The sequence below is a fragment of the Cryptomeria japonica genome, chromosome 5 (assembly GCF_030272615.1).
Source record: "Cryptomeria japonica chromosome 5, Sugi_1.0, whole genome shotgun sequence".
In the NCBI taxonomy this organism is placed as follows: Eukaryota; Viridiplantae; Streptophyta; class Pinopsida; order Cupressales; family Cupressaceae; genus Cryptomeria; species Cryptomeria japonica.
Window position 1 is genome coordinate 100,918,205 of NC_081409.1, and position 20,414 is coordinate 100,938,618.

Consider the following 20,414-nt stretch of genomic DNA (forward strand, 5'->3'; position numbering starts at 1 on the left):
AAGTTTTTCACAACTTTCAGCCTTAACCTTAATCTGATATTTCAAATCCTCTTCAAGTTTCTTAGCCTCATCAATCTGAAATTTCACATCATTTGTTTGTTTTTTTGCGTCCTCAAGAGCTTGTGACTTTCTATCTTTTTCTTCAGTTTCCTCCTTGAGCAAGAACTTTAGATTCAAGTTTTTCATCTTAAGACTTTTGATTTCACTAAGAGCGCTAATCAACTCTTGTTCAAGATCCACTTCTCCATCTTCTTGATCAAAACATCTTCATCATCATGATTTTCAACTTGAGATTCTTCTAGGGCCATGAATAGGATTTCATCACTAAGAGATTCTTCTTCACTTCCTTCAGACGAGTCACTTTCCTTCTTTGAATATAGACTCTTCTTAGATTTCCAACTCTTCTTGTCTTTTCCTCTGAACTTCTTTTTGTAGAACTTACGCTTCTTTTCATTTCCACTATCTTCATCATTCTCATAAGGACATTTAGCTGCAAAATGCCCAGCCTTTCCACAATTGAAGCACTTGAGAGGCATCTTCTTCTTTTGTTTGCTGAATTCCTTCTTTACTCTTTTCATGAACAAGGCTTCCTCTAAATCTGAATCAACATCGGAACTATCACTTGACACTTGCTCCTTTTGTTTGCCTTTCTTTGAGGCTTTGAAGGCAGTCTCTATTAGATGATTTAGTGTTTGTCCTCATCTCATCAATGGTCATTTAATCAAGGTCAGCCATCTCCTCAACTGCAGAAATCTTTGCATCAATAATGGTAGAGACCTTAAGATTTTTTGTTTAACAATTTTATCATCAACTAATTCTCCTAAGCCTTTGAGAGAATTAACCACCTCATCAACCCTTAGGAAGTATGCTTCAACATTCTCATCTTCTTTCATTTCCAGACTTTCAAACTGCATTCTGTGAGTCTAAAGCTTGGCCTTTTTCACTTTTTCATCTCCTTCGTAGGCATTTTTCAGTTTATCCCACATAGCTTGAGCACTGTCACAGTGAATGACTTTCACAAATTCAGATTCTGACAGCCCACACAAGATAGCATTTGTGGCCTTTGCATCGTTTTCAAAGGCTCTCTTTTCATCAGTAGTAGACGGAGGATTTTGAGGGAGTATAGCCAGTTGAAACAAAATTCCAAACATCAAAACCCAGTGACATCAAGTAGGCTCGCATTCTGACACACCAAAAGGCATAGTTTGATCCATCAAATAGAGGAGCTCTATTCATTGCTAATCCTTCTAAAGCACTCATTTTCAAATTCCAACAGAATCAACCTTCAAGCTTTTAAGCCTAACTAGAAGGTACCTGCTCTAATACCAATTGAGAATCACACTGAGAGGGGGGGGAGGGGTGAATCAGTGTTACAAAATTTTCAATACTCCAGCAAACTCAAGAACCAATTAACATGAAGAGATAAAAAGATGCAAACAAAATGCAAGACCAGAACTCAGATTTACCTCGTGTAAAAACCTTTCGGGTAAAAACCACGACACAAGAATTTCTTCACTATTTTAGAATGGGAACCAACCCAAATTACAAAATACACAACCAGAAAGAGAACACCAATTCTCTTCACAGCACTCACTGTGTTTAGAAGAAGCTCCAACCCCTGTATTACAAATAGTGCCAACTCTCTCTAACAAAGAATGAAAAACTCAAACTAGCACCAACTCTCTAAAACAAAGAATGAAAAACTCAGACTAACCACTCTTCAAGACACGTTGTGCTAAACAGAATACCAAGAAGGAGAAATCTCAGATGTTAGGAAAAGGAACTCAATCTCCAGAGCCTACTCTGGCAACTCGATTTAGCTTCAGATTAGACACAACTTCTGAGAAGTAAATTTGCTCTTTCAACAAAGAGAATTCTTCTTCATTTAGTAAAATGCAATTCAGTTCTGAGAAGTAGCACACGCACGAGTCAAGGCACAAACTCAACTCTTCCTGCAACAACTACACCCATAAAATACCAATCTTATTATATCAATAACAAAGTTTAAGCTCAAAGCATTTGTGGATTAGCCATATCTGAGAAGATGGATCCATCCGGAAAGTGCTGAAAGATATTATGTTCGGATAGAATCTAAAATGTCTTATTATGTCTGCCTACATCCTCAGATGAGGATTTGTAAAAATGTACAGTTATTTATAATTTCTGATTCCAGAAGGGATCTGGGCTAGACCGGAGGTTTTCTTATCTCCATTCTTTCCTACCGGTGCCCACACTGAATGGAGATGTAATATTTTTTATAAAAAATAATAAAATATTGGCTACGGCCTTTTATCGATCAAAAAAAAACAACACCACATATAAGTGTTTTTAACGTCTGAGAATAAAAATATAATCCCGATACACTTATGTGCATATAAATATCAGAACCCAACACGATTTCACCTTCAAAGACAAACTCAGCCACATTCATACTTCCAAATCAAAAATCACGAACAACACTCTTTTGACCCATGCTCCAATTCAAAGAATATCTGTCGAACCTCATCAAAAAAAAACGCAGCTTCAGCTACCTTAAAGAAAAAACAGAGCAATTTTTTTGTGTGCTCGATAAAATTAGAAGCCCTTATCTCTTCTCCCTCCACTAACTCGCCTTACAAAAATTTGTTAACTCCAGCCAGCACATGGTCTACAGAATCTGACAACACTACCTTTTTAAAAAAAAACTTAGAACTCATACTCAGAAATATATATCGCTCCAGCACACACCCCTCGAACACAAAAAAAATTTATCCCATGAAACCACAACTGCATACACTTAGGAATCGTATGTAGCAAGTCAAATTGCAGCGAATACACCAATTACGGCAAGTTCCAAAAAATAAATCATCATGTCTTTTGTGCTTTTAATAGACACGACCTCTATTGAATCACGAACAACACTCTTTTGACCCATGCTCCAGTTCATAGAATATCTGTCGAACCTCATCAAAAAACAAACGCAGCTTCAGCTACCTTAAAGAAAAAACGGAGCAAGTCAAATTGCAGTGAATACACCAATTACAGCAAGTTCCAAAAAAAAAATCATCATGTCTTTTGCGCTTTTAATAGACACGACCTCTATTGAATCTAAGCGCTTGAATCCATTAAGTCAAAAAATTGGAAAGTGCATGAATATCCAACCAATACGGAGATCACACAACCATGGAAAATAAATTTCACCGCAAAGCGACAGCCTCCAAAGAAAAACGTCTTCAACCACAAAATTAGCAAATTCGGGAGATTTCAAAAAAAACACGACCTTTGTCCATGCCGTTACCAAAATAATTATGTGCTTTGTTCTGAAAACAAGTATGCCATAAAGAGTTTTTAAGAACCACTACCACGATATTCAAGAAAAGTATATACGATTTCAAAAAATAAAAAACTTATCGCTCCAAGGAAGAATCTGGTCCCACCAAGCAACATGATGTGGCATAGAAAGTTGAAGTGGCATAAAAAGCTGACCAACCTACTGACAATAGACAAGTAAGCATACAGCTTGCTTAAACATACACACAAGCAGCACTAGCAAGCACACAGACAGCTCCAGCAAGCAACCAAGTAGCTGAACCAGGCAAGTAAGCACCTCAAGCAACCAGTCAGGCACCTCAAGCAAACAGGCAAGGAGCTCAAGTAGCTCAAGCAAATAACTAGGCAGCTCAATTCAACTTAGAATAAACTTGACATCAATGACACAAATATCCAACAGAGAATTTCTTGTGGTTATATCGGCCATATTTGATTTCCAAAGAAACTGTAAGAGATGTAACCGGTCTGTGTTCTACCAAAAAGGTTCCAGTTCTGAAATTCGTAAAGAATGAGAAAGTGAATAGACTAACTGGGGTTGTCTCTGACAAGCAAGCTCTTCAAATTGATAGCATTACAGATCTAGGTGTAAGGCATGCAATGATGGGAATTTCGTATAGGTTTATTTCAGAAACAGGGAGGGATCTTCCGCCTCGACATCAGTTTATGTTGTTTATCAGATGGTAAAGGCGAATAAAGACTATGATTTGTGTGAACTCTTGAGGTGTCAGTTACTAGACAATCTTCAAATGACCAAGGATGAAAAGTACCCCTTTCAGTATGGATCTCTTATTGTTTGTTTGATAGTCTATTTCTTAAATGCATTGCCTAGAAAGAAAAATGTTGTTTGGAGAAAAGACATAATTGTTAGTGCCTAAATCAAAGAATATTTAGATAAGTTGGATGACAGTAATGAAGCTTGTTGTAAGTTCGTCATGGATCTTCAGAAGGAGATGATTATCAGAAATAGGATTTCTCCGAATGTTGTGGTTTGGTACGGATAAGGATAATTGTTTCATGGAGGCAGTAGTGGAGGCAGTAGTGTCACGGAATTCATGGATTTCCGAGCTTCTCTATGAAGTCTTTGAGGATGAATGTATGGCTATTGCACAAATTCTTCTCACATTGCCTAAGGATCTAAGTGAAGAAAGATTTGGAACGTTTGATAAAATCATGAGAAATTGTGTTGGAAAGACAGAAGGTGATGTTGGCATGACTTCAAAAGGAAGTACTTCAAAAGTCAAAAGAGCCAAGAAGTTATCTATTTTATCTACAGAGGCCTCTTCCTCTACTCATAAGATATTGAAATTCAAGCATATGAATCTGACTGTGAAGGAAAGTGCAAATACTATAGTTATGGAGAGTGATGAAGGTGAACCAAAGAAGGTTAATGTTGAGAAAGAAGAAAGATTGGTGGCTTCCCCTACATCATCTAGGGAAAATCCTCGAGGTTGACAAAGTAATTGACATAATTGGGTGTCCTAATGGTCTGAAGGACACAGGTAATCTATACCTTGCAGTACCTACGTATGATTAGGTGGTTATTGAGCAAGCATTGGTTACATATCTGTTCCAAAACAACATTGTTCCTAATGGACATTGTTGACCTGCTTCTGGAAGTGTTAGTGGAGATTCTTATTTAAACACATGGCTTCAGAATGTGCTAATAGTAGTGATTCAAAGGAATCCTGTACAGAAGTGGACATGGCTGATAAGATGACAGAGAAATGTGTAAGGGCACATCAAAAATTCAAACTCAATGTGGAAAATTTCAAAAAGGTTGTTGATGATGTTGTGTGGTTATACCGCTACTATTTGAGATGGCCAACTACTACTAAGAAGTTTAAGGATGAGATAGACTCAATTGAGTCTCAGCTCACTGAGTTAGCCTACTCTTTTGATATTTACAAAGATGGTAATGGTGTTGTGAGATCTAAGATTTGAGAGCTTCATTCACAGTTATCTCTACAACAAGGACAAAGAGCTGAATACAAGAGACAGTTTTGTAGTTTTAAAGATGCAGTGGAGTTGTGGATGTCTTTTTTTATCAAGTTACTTACAAATGCTGAAAAGGTAGACCGGAGTGTGCAAGATTCTGATATTTTTGATGAATACAAGAGACAGTTTTGTAGTCTTAAAGAACATAAAGTATGCTAATTTAATGGATAACTGTTGGATGGTCTGTTTTTGCCCTTTGTATATGCGCAAGTCTTGCCATCAATGACAACGGGGAGATTGTTGCACATATATAAGTTTACGTTGTCATTGATGTCAAACTTGTTGGTGGTCCGGATGTTGGTCTGAAAGTGATTTGATTGAGTTTTGATACAATGGTTGGATATGTAAGAACTTACTAGGATATAAAATTGAAGTTGATGAGGATTCAGAGTTTTGGTAATTGGTTCTGAAGTCTAGATGATCCAAACATGGTACAAAGGAGTCTAGCAGATTATATGTAGTATGCTAGTAAATATCTATGATGATGAAATAAGGTTTTTTTAAGACTATATGGATATTTTGTCTTTGTCCAAAATAAGGAAGGTGCATGTGAGATAAGTGTGTGGATATATTGGCTTGTGGAGCAACAGTGAGATGGCATTGAAGGTTCTCTGATTTGACTATGACAAATGACTATAGAGTTCTGTGTAGATGGTGTAAGTATGTACAGATGTTGTGCAAATGCATGGAAACTATCTGAAGGTGTTCAGGATGGCAAATATTGATTGTATGTTGTGTTACCGGAAGGTTGGTGACTTTTTGCTTGGTTTGGAAACAGTATAACCTAAGTCACCAAGTTCGAATTCGAATTCGAAGTTCGACAGCTTTGAAATTCGAATGAAGTTCGATGCGGAAAAAATTCGAAATGTATAAAATTCGAATTAAATTCGCCGTATGTAATTTTTTAAAAAATTTAATAAATACATGTAATATATCTATAAATATTAAATAAACAACATTATTAAATAATAAACCTAAAAAAATATTAAATAAACAACATTATAAACATTATATAAACAACATTATAAACATTATAAATAAATAATAAACCTAAAAAAATATTAAATAAACAACATTATTAAATAAATAATAATAAAATTTATAATAAACATTATTAAATTGCTTATAAAAATATTAAACCTAAAAAAAATAAAAAATATATAAATAATATATAATATAAAATTACAAACTATTAATATAAAATTATAAATTTTTAAACATTATAAACATTATAAATAAATAATAAACCTAAAAAAATTTAATTATAATGTTGTTTAATTAATAAACCTAAAATAAAAAAAATAAAAAAAACAAAGAAGTCGAAGCCTACCTGTGCAACAATGGTCGTGGCCCGTGTGCAAGTCAACCATGGGCGACGTCGGGTCGGGGTAGCAATGGCGATGGCTCGTGTGGAGGTCAACCATGGGCGACGTCGGGTTAGGGTAGCAATGGCGGTGGCCTGTGTGCAAGTCAACCGTGGGTGACGTAGCAATGGCGACTGGAACTAGTGTGTGGCGTCTGTGACTGCAACTCTGTCCATGGCCGCCCGTATTTATAAAACAAACCCGACGAAACCCTAAAACCGTGTGGAGGTCAACCATGGGCGACGTCGGGTCAGGGTAGCAATGGCGGTGGCCCGTGTGCAAGTCAACCGTGGGTGACGTAGCAATGGCGACTGGAACTAGTGCGTGGCGTCTGTGACTGCAACTCTGTCCATGGCCGCCCGTATTTATAAAACAAACCCGACGAAACCCTAAAACGCGCAAAAAAAACGCTTTTCGCAAGCCCTAAATTTTTATTCGAATTTAATCAAATTTTTAGGGAATGTTTCAAGTTCGGCGAATTTCGAACTTCAAGGTTCAAATTCGGCCAAACCTGGTGACTTATAGTATAACTACTTCAAGTAACTGTTCCGGTGAATAGTATCTTTGATGGTTTTTGGTTGTATCGGACATGTATCAAATGGATGTCTAGATTAGAGAGGAATGGTTATAAAAGAACAATCTCTTCATATTTTAATTTTCAGATGGACAAATGTTATACTATAAGAGTTATTTGTGTCTGTGTTCAAGGATAATGTTGTTACAAAATGTTTCGAAGGAATGCACTGCATTCCTCAACTTGCTAGTACTAAAAAGTAAATAGATTGGTATGAGTAAAATGTTTTATCTTGTGATGCCGACTTATGTGTTTTGGTCCGAGCAATGACGTGTGGTGAATGTAGAACCTTTTTGGATATATTTGGAAGGTGTGTCGAAATGGTGTGAATCTTCACACCTCTTTTGCCTTCCACATGTGGTTAACAAATCGTTTGGAGTCGACAGTGCACAAACACGCTACATCTTTTATAGGCTGACCTAATAGAGGATATTGTAGATCCGGTTAATAGATAAAGGACAAAATAATTGAGTAAATCAAGTATGACGCGAGTCTAAGGTTATATGTGGCATGCGAAGCTAATGTGAAGTAATTCAAAGGTTCGAATGTGGTACAATGTAGTAATGAAGGTTGGATCAAACGAGTATTAAATTGTGAATTGTTATCCACATATTGGTAGATGCCATTCTCTTGCAGTTCAATCTCTTGACTCTATTGTATCTAAACAAATGTTTTGTATCTTGCCCTAAAGAAGTGATCTTCAGTTGTGCAAGTCTTTTGTATCTTGCCCTAAGGTTGTGCACCTTAGCCTGCAAGTCCGAAGCAGTGAGCTCCCCGACATGTGGCCTAAAACTTTGTAAGCAATTTGTGAGTGTGATTCACCATGGTTTTTCCCAGTTTGGGTTTTCCACATAAAAATCCTGGTGTTCTCGTGTGGGCGTACTTGTTGTTTCAGTTATTTACTTTCATCTGTGTAATGAATGTTATACTGAAGACCTAATGGAATGAATGATTTAATCTAATCAAATTTTAATATATGTTGATTCACCCCCCTCTTAGCATTCGGTAGTGTTCAACATAGCCATCCTTGGGGAAGATGGGGAAAGTCTAGACGACCCCTGGCCATCCTAGGGATGATTAGCTGTCCCCTAACATACCCTGCAAATTTTTTGACAAAAAAGAGAACGGAGAGGGGATGTTCCCTAGTTCACATCCCCAAAATGTCCCCTATTTGGGAAAGGATAAATGGGCAAGGGACACATCACCGGGAAGCACTAGGATGTATGTATGTATGTATGTCTTCTACAAGCAAATATATGAAGATAATGTATGTATGTATGTATGTATGTCTTATACAAGCAAATATTCGAAGATTCTGTATGTATGTGTGTGTATGTATGTATGTATGTATGTATGTCTTCTACAAGCAAATATATGAAGATTGTTATGAATGACAAAAAGTATATATAGAGGTTACCTTTGGGATGTTGATTAATTTATTCTTTAATCTCTAAGGGCTTCCAAATGCATCCAATGTAATCACAAAGGAGGTGTACAGGTTAATAACTCAAAGTTCAGTCCTGTGGGCCATGGTCGGATCAACTTCGATGGTAATGGTGATGATGTAGGTCGAAGACCTACTAGATACCCTCCACGGATGTGGTAATGCAGATGACAACTGAGCAAAGTTAAGTGCAATTGCAGATATTTTTAGTAGAATAGAATACACCCAACAGCGACTTCTGAACCAAAACTTTCAAGGTGATCTAAGCTTAATGGTCCATTTCACTCAGTAGATTCCAGTGACAAGAAGAGAATACTACAATTAACGTCAAAAAATATGAACTGCACTATGGATTTGATCAATAATTGACCCTGTATTGATATCACTAGATTTGGGGTTGGTGAGGATCTGTTCCATCTGCATTCCATTAGAGACAGGAATGTGTATCATTACTGTTTAGGAGTCAAAATTTAAGAGTAAAAATATTCCCATTAAGGAATATAACCAGACCTCTCTTCATTATAACCAACGCAGCAAGTTCCCAACAAAGAAAACAATACTATTTTTAAATTTCTACTTTTTAAAATATTCAAAATTAGTACCTGTGCATAAATACAAGGAAGTGAGTATGCCTCAGGATCTCGGGAAACAGCATGTAAAGAAATTGACAGGAAATCAACACCATAACCATGTTGTTTATTCTCATCGCTCAACCAAATCAACCTCCTGCCAGAAAAAAAGAAAAGAAATCATAAGCCCTGTGACTTCTGAAATGAACTAGAATTTCTCTATTTAACAAATGGATATAACATTATTAGAAACAAAATAAATAATTTTTTTATTTTACCAATGGTTTTAGTAGCATCAACAGGACCATTAACATTTCTGCTGAGACAATATGGACCATAAAGAAGCACATTCCATGTGGGTTTTTGGAAACATGTTTACCAAACAGTAAGTGGAAAGGAGTTGAAAGGCAATTCAAGATCCTATTGATTTCTTTTCAGGGTTAATACTTCTACTTGTGATCCTGTTCGATGATTCCCCTTGCATTTCCTATCCTAAACTTTTCAAATTGTACTCATATAAAGGCAGCCTCCGAGATGGCAGAATAACTCATCTGGGTTTCTATGGCAAAGTGCCTCTTTATCTCTAATGTACGTGTCGTTGCACAAACATGTTCAGAGTACCTCAACACACAAGGCCATCATAATATTTATTAACATGCCGCATCCAATTCTCGGTGTGGCACAACAATGACGATAATATTCAATATTATATCAATCTAGTTCTGGGTGCAGCATACTTCAACAGAAAACAGTTATATGTAATGAATTAGATAAACAATCCAAATCTGGATGCCACGCTTCATCCATCCAGAAAGTAAAGTATAATAATAAGTAACACAACCATCTAACACTGAGTACGGCTTAGCAGCGTACCTCAATGAACGGAGCAGGGTATAAATGAGTACCTCGAAGGACAGCAGATGGTATTACATTGAAGTCGTTTCTCAATGTGTGGCACCGCAGCGAACCCAACCGGTTTGATATTGAGCTATTCTGGATTCATTATACCTTAACCAAAGAATGTTGGAAACAACCCACATTCTGGAATCTGGACTAACGAGGGCCTAGCAGTTGAGTTCTAGAGTGACCCGGCAGCCTAGGAGAGGTCCTAGACTCTGAGTCTTAGCTGGTCCTTGGAAATTTGGAACAAACTAACAGGAAAGATAATATAATTTCGAGTTGCATACCACGACTGAATTTTGGGGCGGCAAAGCACTACTGACAAGACCAGGGGCAAGCCTTGGATTAATTTAATGGAATGTATAGCCCATGGCTACCCAAATTTAGCCAAAAAAATAGTATCCTCTCACCATGCAATTAAACAGGTAGAACTTATTAGACCAGAAAAACACACATACAACAGAAATTAAAAAAAGAATGAACAGTGCGCAGATATTAACCATACTTGGTGGTGATGTAGAGCGTCCCAGGCTGCTCGGGGTTTCGATTCCCCAGCACAATGGCCACTTGTGACTGAACATGTCTGATTTCTTCACCGTTTTCTGTGTCTAAATGGAGCTGCCCATCTTCCTCCGCCACGGCAGTTAAGCCTACACCCATTACTGCAAAAGACAGGAAGCTCTGCTACCGTAATTCGGAGAGCTATTCACTTCCTGATAATCTCTCAAAGCTCTCCAAAACCCTTGTAAAACCCAATTCTGGAGTATGTAAGTACTCTCTGAAACCCTTTAGCAACTGTCCGAAACTTTCACAACTCCATCATTTACACTTGCAAAACCAACGTTTATCTTTAACTTTATAAAAGAGGACCGTTGCTGATTCAATGTATATATAAATGTAATTGCAATAACAAGGGAAAATAATGATCCAGTTTCCTTTGGGGTAATCTAGGTTAGTTAATTCCAAGAATAAATTAATTTAAATTAATTGTAGTTTTTGGAGTGAGATAGTATGGATTATTATATGGTAAGTACAATTATATTATAAATATTAATTAATAAAGAAATATAATATTTAGCTTTATGATCAAAGATTTAAGTGTTTGATCAATGAATGCAATGAAATTGATGCACTTTAAAATCTATAGAAATTTTATATAATGATTTATGAAAATTAGAATCTAAATATAGCTTTGTCTTTTGTTGAGTCGCCTTCGTGAATATAGATCTAACTCTATACTTGGGACTTTGACCTATGATTCTTTTTAGATTCTACCTTGTAAACTCTCTATACAATAAATTAGTAAATTTTGATAATTTATGACACAATCTCAAGGTTTCTCATTGTGCTAGTTGTACATAAAAATACCTGGATAGATAACGAGCTTCAATCGTGCATATGAATTCTATAATGATTACCAGACGATTCATGTGTGTTAGGATGGGTGTGATTAGAATTTTTTTATGATTTCATGTCTTGAATACAAATGGGAATGCAAATAATCTGTGAGATAAATTAAGATAATACATGTAGAAACATGCAAAAAGGTATAAAAAGGCATTTTTTATTATCTTCACAATGCTCCTTCAAGCAGGTGGCCTCCCAACAAATCACACACTCTAATCGCAAACATACAATATGCCTTTCACTTGGGAAGTTGTTAAAATATAAAGAATCTTTCTAAAGACAAATACAACTATCGTATGCATGTGAGATAAATAATTATATTCTAATTTGTCATGAGGATGAATTATAAAGTGCATGCACATGATACAATACGAACTACTAACTACTACACATAATAGAACAAATGTTCATAACATTATCTCCCACTTCAAAAAAAATATCCTCAATGCTTAAAATAAGGAAATTTAGATAGAATAATGGTTGGCTCCTACATAACATATTTAGGCTAGAGAGCCTTTCCATTAGAATAAAATCTCCTCAGTACATAGAATATGAAGTTGCTTGGTGTATTTCTCCAATATAGCCTCATTTTCTAAAAAGGCAAACCCTTCCTGATCTCGTGTAAGCAGTTTTGATGGAACTCTTGGATCATGCCCAATCAATTTCTTGGGGCAAGAGACATGAAAAATTGGGTGGATTTTGAAATCTGAGGATGGGAGTGCAAGTATGTACACCACTTCATTTGTGCATTGCACTGCCTAATAAGGCCCATAAAATTTTGGACGCAACTTATGACCCACCTTGTTATGCAAGGATGTTTTACAAGGTTGAAGATGTAAAAATACCCACTCAACAACTATAAAAGTATGTTGTATTCTACATTAATCCATTTATCGGTTCACATTATTATGTGCTTGTGCCAAAATATCATAAGGGACCTTGAGAATTTCCTCATGTTTAGCAATGGAATTATTAACTACTTCAACCTTGGAAGAATATGGAATATAAGTAACCAAAGAACTTGGGGGATGATCATAAAGAACCTTATATAAGGTTATCTTAGTGGTCTTGTGTTAAGTGGTATTATACAACCATTCAATGAGAGCCAAGAATTTGTTGCTCAAATATGCTTCAGGGCATTTTTCGACAACCTCACTTTGGCCATCAATTTAAAGGTATATTTAATTAAGTTCCTTGTAACAAAAATAATTTATGTCAAGACTTGTTGGTGAAAGTGGGATCATGATCACTAATAATATAATGAGACATTTTTTGAAAGCTTGAAGACTAATTCCAAGAAGAATTGAGCTACAATAGTGATTACATATGTTTGTGTGAACAGGGTGTTTTACTTGGCTATTTCATCATTGGTCTTATTCATACTTTTTACTTGGGGCACACATAGGATAGTTGTCACTTTTGTTAAGATAAGGTGGCATTGACCTTGAAATCCTAACCCATTTATAAGTCTCCATGTTCCTTGGACAGTGCTTCCTAGGACATGTGGGAAAAATTTTAAATATTTGTACTTTATGGATATTTGTAATTAAATTTTCAAGAGGTGAACATGAAGGTGATAAATATAAAAAAAATGGACAAAATAAACTCCTTCCCATATCCATATTGAAACATGAAGGTTCATGAATAAGGAGACCAAGTTTGGGAGGAGAAAAGATGTCTATTTGGGGATCTAAATAGTCACTACAAGCTACAAAGCACTCAAATGTGTAAAGATTAAGTGGCTATGGTTTTCGCACCCATGATGAGTCACTTAAAGAGTTATTTGTTTTTTTATTGTGTCTATTGACTATTAATTACCCAAGGAATGGGTTTTCACATGTGGTTTGGCCTCTTGTTTTGGAAAAATAGCAGTGCTTTTCCCTCCCATTTGGCTATAAGTTGGAGCCAAGGCATAATTGTTTCATAATAGTTCTTTGAGGTTTCCATTTAGTTTTAAGATCATTTGGAGAATTATATTAAAGTGTACTATTGTGGTGTTCTCTCTTTAAAACAAAAATAATATACTTGCCCTCGTTATCTAGTAGAGTTTTTTCCCAAAAGGGTTTTCCACGTAAATCTAGTGTCTCTTTTGGTATGGTTGTTTTTATATTTATGTTGAATGGTGCAATCACTTATTCATTTCAGATTTGGTGATCTTTTCAAATTTGTAATCACAAAAGAAAGTTAATATTGCATGCTTTCTTCTCCTTGTTTCTCAACGTTTGGTATTAGATCTAACGATTATGTTGAGAGGGGTTTGCCTTTCTCTTTTAGTGTTGAAGGTTTTTGGCCATAGTGGAAGATTTTGTTGTGTGGTTTTATGGATTTGAGAAGAGGATTGAAAGTCATGACTTCTACTTCTAGCATAAATATTGAGGAGTTCAATGCCAATAGCTACGAGATGTAGAAACTGAAGATGGAATATATTTTGGAGGAAAGAGATCAGTCGTTGCTAGTTTCACATGAAAGGAAACCAGCGGAATATACTTTGGATGATGATGCTTGGAAGAAATTGGACAAGAAGGCATGAGGAACCATTTCATTGTGTTTCACCAATTTCGTCTGTATTAGATCTAACGATTATGTTGAGAGGGGTTTGCCTTTCTCTTTTAGTGTTGAAGGTTTTTTGCCATAGTGGAAGATTTTGTTGTGTGGTTTTATGGATTTGATAAGAGGATTGAAAGTCATGACTTCTACTTCTAGCATAAATATTGAGGAGTTCAATGCCAATAGCTACGAGATGTAGAAACTGAAGATGGAATATATTTTGGAGGAAAGAGATCAGTCGTTGCTAGTTTCACATGAAAGGAAACCAGAGGAATATACTTTGGATGATGATGCTTGGAAGAAATTGGACAAGAAGGCATGAGGAACCATTTCGTTGTGTTTCACCAATTTCGTCCTCTTGAATGTCTCTGCAAAAGTCACCACAGACAAGTTGTGGAAGAGGATTGTGACATTTATCAAACTAAAAGTTTGTCCAGGTAAGTTAAATATCAAGACAAGGTTATCTTATTTGAAAATGAAAGAGGTTGAATCTATTATAGATAATTTGACTTCTCTTAATTTGATTATAAGTCATCTTGCATTGATAGATGTGAAAGTAAAAGATGAAGATAAACATATCTTGTTTCTTTTCTCTTTGCTCAAATCTTGGGAAAATCTAAGTGTTGTTATTCGCAATGGTAGTACAAAGCCAAATATAGACAACTTGTTTGCCATACTTCTTTCAAAAGAGGTGAGATGAAAGTCTATGAACGTTAGCTCTGAAGATGCCTTGCACGTGCGAGGAAGGTCCAAAGAAAAAGGGCCTAAGGTGATTAGAAGAGGGAGAATTCTAAAGGACAATGAAAAACCCCTAGAAAGAGTAAAGTGTTAGAATTGTGGGAAAAGAGGTATGTGAAGAGGTAATGTAGAGTTAAAGAAAAGAATGTTGATTCCTCCATAAAAAGGTCCTCTAATGATGATTCTTATGCTTTATTTATTTATGCTAGCATTGTTAGTGATGATGCTTGTCTTATTGATTCATGTGTCTCCTACTGCATGACCCCTAACAAGGAGTGGTTATCCTCTTACAAAGAATATGATGGCTGAGACATTTTCCTTGGTGACAAGAGTACGAAGAAGGTTGTTGGTAAAGGGAAGGTAAAGTTATGTATCAATGATAGAAGAGTAAAAACCATTGATAATGTTTTGCATATTCCAAGACTTGAAATAAATCTTCTTTCTTTATCTAAGTTGAATGATTTTGGAGTGTATGTCGCATTTCACAAGTCTCATTGCAGGTTAGTAAGAGGGAGTTTGGTGATAGCTAAAGAATATTAGGTAGGGACATTGTTTAGGCTTAATGCCTCTACTTTTTGTAACCCTATCAATGTAACTAGTAATTAAAATGCTATTGAATTTTGATAGCTCTAATACCATGTTAAAATTTGCAATACAAGCCTGAAAGACCAAACAACAAACTAGAACACCTTCCACAAATGAGAGTAGCAAGAGAAATGTGCCATTTTCCTCAAAAGTGAATATTATAGGATTAATTACAATTGTACAATGAGGTGCTTATAAAGAAAGCACTTAGATAAATCTAGAAGAACTAAAGTGAAAGCATAAGGAGCTAAATAAATCTCAACTCTAGCTAAACTAAATGCACAAAAGCTAAATTAGAAGCAAGCACTCCTAAGTCAACTTAAGAAAAAAGCATAATTAGTTCTAAAAAAGCAACTAATAGCTAAATATGTTTTAACACTCCCCCCTTAAGTGAAACTTAGATTGAGTTAAAAAAACTCTAAATGAATGAATGCAAAAATGGGTCCTGGTAACAAAAAGCCTAATTAGGTACCCATGTACAAACTAATGAAGTCTCTCTAAATGGATAAAAGGAGAAAAACCACATCGGATAAAATCCCTCTCCAAAAATGAGAGATGCATTACATGAAAAGAAAAATGAACTACAAAGAGGAATGAAGGACTAAGAAGCCTCCAAGAAAATGCCCAAGAAAAATATGAACATGAAGAACATCCTTGAAGCACAAAGAAGCTACAAACAACTATAGAATGATAACTACTATAGTGTTGAATGCAAAACCTCCTTTGAAACCAAGACGATAATCAAGATCAAAAAGACAACAATCTACATGAATGCTTCCAACAATAGTACTTGAAAAAGCAAATGAAAAACAAAGGCAAAACATCTATCAGTTGAAGATACAAATGACACATAAACCTGCACAAGTGACCCCAATGACACATAAATCTGCACAAGTGACCCCAATGACACTACTCAACTATGCAAGAGTAAACAACTAGTTGAAAATGCAGGTGACGATAGTATGAAAAACACAGATCAATAGAAGATGGAAGGTTGCCTCCACAAAATTAGAATGTAAGAGTGTCTATATGGTAAAAGCTCCATCTCACCAAAATACAACTAGTGCATCTGGATAGTACATAGGAACAAATACAGAATACGTGGGTCACTCCAAAATGAAACCCAAGAAGAATTAGCACCAACAATAGAAACCCCCTCATAATTTTGACAAGGGAGATGAATTATAGGTCCACTAAAACTATGTGTCACCATGAAGTGCATGAAGGAGAACAAACATCTAAACATGCACAAGAAAGTACTTATAACAAAAAAAGGGTACGCAACCAATGCACACACACATGCGACAAGAATCTCGAGGATTCGATGTTGTCGTTGAGGGACACTCACCGTCCACAAATGTGTGAAGGAAAAACAACAGGCACTACACAACCCCCCCATGATACTTTATAATATAGTGCATGTACAAAATAAGGTACAACAAAATGTCCAAGATCTCCAAAAACCATACACTAAAGTGGCATTTTATCTTAGTGTGTCTACAAGTAAAGAGTGCTTAAAAAGGATGCTCAAAATTCCCAAATAGGGCAAAGTGCTAGAAGTACATGTAGGATAGCCCAAGAGAAGCCATCCAACGCAAACAAAAAGTTTCCATGAGCATGAAAAACAAAGTAATCAACCATGAAGTGAAAACACAAGATATTGAATAAAAGTTATCTTGGGAAAAATCTAGAAAGAATAACAACATATCTAAATATAGGACTCTGAGAGCTTTCTAATGATATGTGAAAGTCAAAAAATGGAGTTTGTTTGTTCAAGTTATAGCCTTAGAAGCACATAAATTAAAGTTGACTTCAACAACTTGCTATAGTCACAAGGAGAAAAATCAGATCAAACCAGTTGCAAATGTAGATCTAGGCCTTTGAACCAACTTTCCAAGAGTATATGATTGACAAAAAACCGACACTGTATCATCAAGATATAGCAAAAAAAGCAACTGTATGTCAAAAGGGCTTGAAGAAGGCATAAAAAAGGGGAAAAAATGAAAATAGAAACTTGCCAAAAATTGAAACTTTCTAAGAATACAAACTTTTTGAAAAGAGAAAGTTTTTATAAATAGAAATTTTTTGAAAATAGAAATTTTTTTAGAAATAGTTTTCGAAAAAAAATCTAACGCTTATTTTGTTCGAAAAGCTAATAAAAAAATTTCCCCACTTCAAAATTCACTAAGAAGCAAATTTTTGACCCTACAACACTTCTAAGAAAAGAAGCCCTCAAATCTTGAGAAGGGGTTTGCTGAATCTATGCTTTGATACCATGTTGGATTTTGATAGCTTTGATACCATATTGAATTTTGTAACACAGGCTTGCAAGATCAAACAACAAACTAGAACACCTTCCACAAATCTGAGTAGCAAGAAAAATATGCCATATTCATCAAAAGCAAAGATTACATGATTAATTGCAATTGTACAATGAGGTGCTTATAAAGAAAGCATTGAGCTAAATTTAGGAGAACTAGAGTGCAAACATGAGGACCTAAATAAAGCTCAATTCTATCTAAACTAAATGCACAAAAGCTAAAACATAAGCAAGCACTCCTAGGTGAACTTAAGCAAGAGAGCATAATTAGTTGTAATAAAGCAACTAACAGCTAAATATTTTCTAACAAATGCATGTATGATATGGCATGAGAGATTGGGTCATAATGGTGAAAAAGGTCTTAGGAACATTCTAAATAAAAAGTTGGTTGATTTGGTCTTTCAAATTATTCTATTGGCAAAGATGATTTATGTGATAATTGTGTGTTTGATAAACATAATATATTATCATTTCCTAATAGAGTTTATAAGGTAAAGATATCCTTAAAAATTATTCATTCAAATGTGTGTGGTCCAGTGGATGTTTTTTCTTTGGGTAAATCTCGGTATTATGTTTCCTTCATTGATGATTTCTTGAGATACACTTAGATTAGATTTATTTTGTGCATTCTAAATTTGAAGCTTCCACTAAGTTTAAGGAATTAAAGGCCTTGGTGGAAAAGTGATCAAATTATAAGATAAAAGTGTTGAGGGCTGACAACAAGGGTGAATATTGTTCTAGATAATTTGATGAGTTATGTAAGCACGTGGGTATTATTCGACAAAAGACTACTCCTTACACTCCCCAACAAAATGTGGTAGTAGAAAAAATGAACCAAACTATAATGGAGAGAGATAATAGCATGTTAAGTAGTTCTAAGCCTGATAGATGCTTTTGGGCATAAGTTGCTAGTACTACTTGTTATTTAATTAATAGATCTCCTTCATTCAACTCTTACTAACAAAAATCCTTATGAAGCACAGATAGGTAGAAAGCCTTCAATTGCACACTTAAGGGTCTTTGGTTGTGAAGCTTTTGTTCATGTTTCTTAGAAGAATCAATCTAAAATACATCCAAAATCTCATAAATGCATCTTTGTTGGTTATATTGAGAATGTAAAAGTTTATAAGCTTTGAAATCTTCTGACCCAAAAATGATTATTTCTAGAGATGAAATTTTCAGAGAGTTTAGATCTTACTCAAGTGAAGAACAAACAAAGGAGAAGATAAAGACAATGCACTTTAAAATAACGATTGAGAAGTAGGAAGATGTACATGTGAAAGAATGGTTAGATGGATTTGAGGGTAGAGAAGAAGAAGAGGGTTTTGAAAGTTCAAATGATGTGCATGATGGGCACATAGGAAAATGAATAGGTTAAGCCCATTCCTCTTACCTTTAGGAGTTCCATAAGACAACAAAATCTAATTGACAGGTATAGCCCACTAGATTTTTGTTGTATATTTTCTTTGTTGAGTACTGACGATGAACCTGGATCCTTCAAGGAGGCTCTTTCTTCAGAGGAAAGTGAGTCTTGGATGCTACCTATGTAGAGGAGATGGTGGTTTTAGGCAATTGTGACATATAATATCTTGTAAGTTTTCCCAAATGAAGTCCAAGACCATTAGATGCAAATGGGTATTTAAAAGAAGTTTGGAGCAAATGGTCAGCTAGAATGATACAAGGCCAAATTAGTGGCCAATGGTTACTCCCTTAAAGAGGGAGTTGATTTTGGTGAAATTTTCTCTCCTATTACAAAATTGACTTCTATTATATTCATATTGTCTATTGCTACTACTTGTGATTTTGAGATAGAGAAAATCAATGTTAAGACTACTTTCTTGCATGGGGATATTAAGAAGGAGATTTATATTTGACAACCAAATAGTTTGGTTGTGAAAGGGAAAGAATAATTAGTTTGCAAGTTAAAGAAATCTTTGTATGGTTTGAAACAGTTACCTAAGATGTGGTACTAGATAAGTTTGATACTTTTTTATTAAAGTTGGGTTATATGAGGAGTGAGGGAGATCATTATGTTTATATTAAGGTTATTGATGATCAAATATTAATCATTGTCTTGTATGTTGATGACATGTTGCTTATTGGTAACAACAAGGTGATGATTAGAGAACTCGAGGCTCAACTTTATAGAACATTTGATATGAAGGAATTGGGGGCTACAAAATATATTCTCAGGATGGATGTTACAAGAGATTGAGTTCACATAACGCTTTGATTAAGCCAAAATAAGTACGTTGATACTATTTTGTAAAGGTTTAATGTGTGACACTAAGCCAAACAATATATTCCAATTGGTACTAAGTTGAGTTTAGACATGTTTCCAAGTTTTGATGATGATTGTGAAGATATGTCCAAGGCTCCTAATGCTAGTGTCTTTGGGAGTTTGATGTATGTAATGGTTTTCATACTAGACCCGATATAGCCCAAGTAATGGGATTTTTGACCAAGTTTATGTCTAATCTTGGTAAAGAGAAATAGACTTTCGTTAAGCGGGTGTTTAAATATTTTTGAAGTACTTATTATTACTATTTTATTTATCATGGTATTGATGATGTGGTTAAATCATTGGACATACGGGGATTTGTTGATGCAAATTGGGCAGGACACTTGGATAGTCGAAGGTCCACTAGTAGCTATGCATTTA

General features: G+C 35.3%; 1 protein-coding gene across 1 annotated transcript in view; it reads right to left on the reverse strand.

The window, feature by feature from the left end:
• LOC131067661 (chloride conductance regulatory protein ICln) overlaps positions 1–11,019 on the reverse strand; it is an 83,902-nt gene extending 72,883 nt beyond the window's left edge. Inside the window, exons 1-2 of the mRNA XM_058002771.1 lie at positions 10,661–11,019; positions 9,289–9,412 (exon numbers count right to left, since the gene is read on the reverse strand). Of these exons, the coding sequence (XP_057858754.1) occupies positions 9,289–9,412; positions 10,661–10,815 (279 nt within the window). The 5' untranslated portion in view covers positions 10,816–11,019. The remainder of the gene's footprint in view (positions 1–9,288; positions 9,413–10,660) is intronic.
• Positions 11,020–20,414: the final 9,395 nt, after the last annotated feature.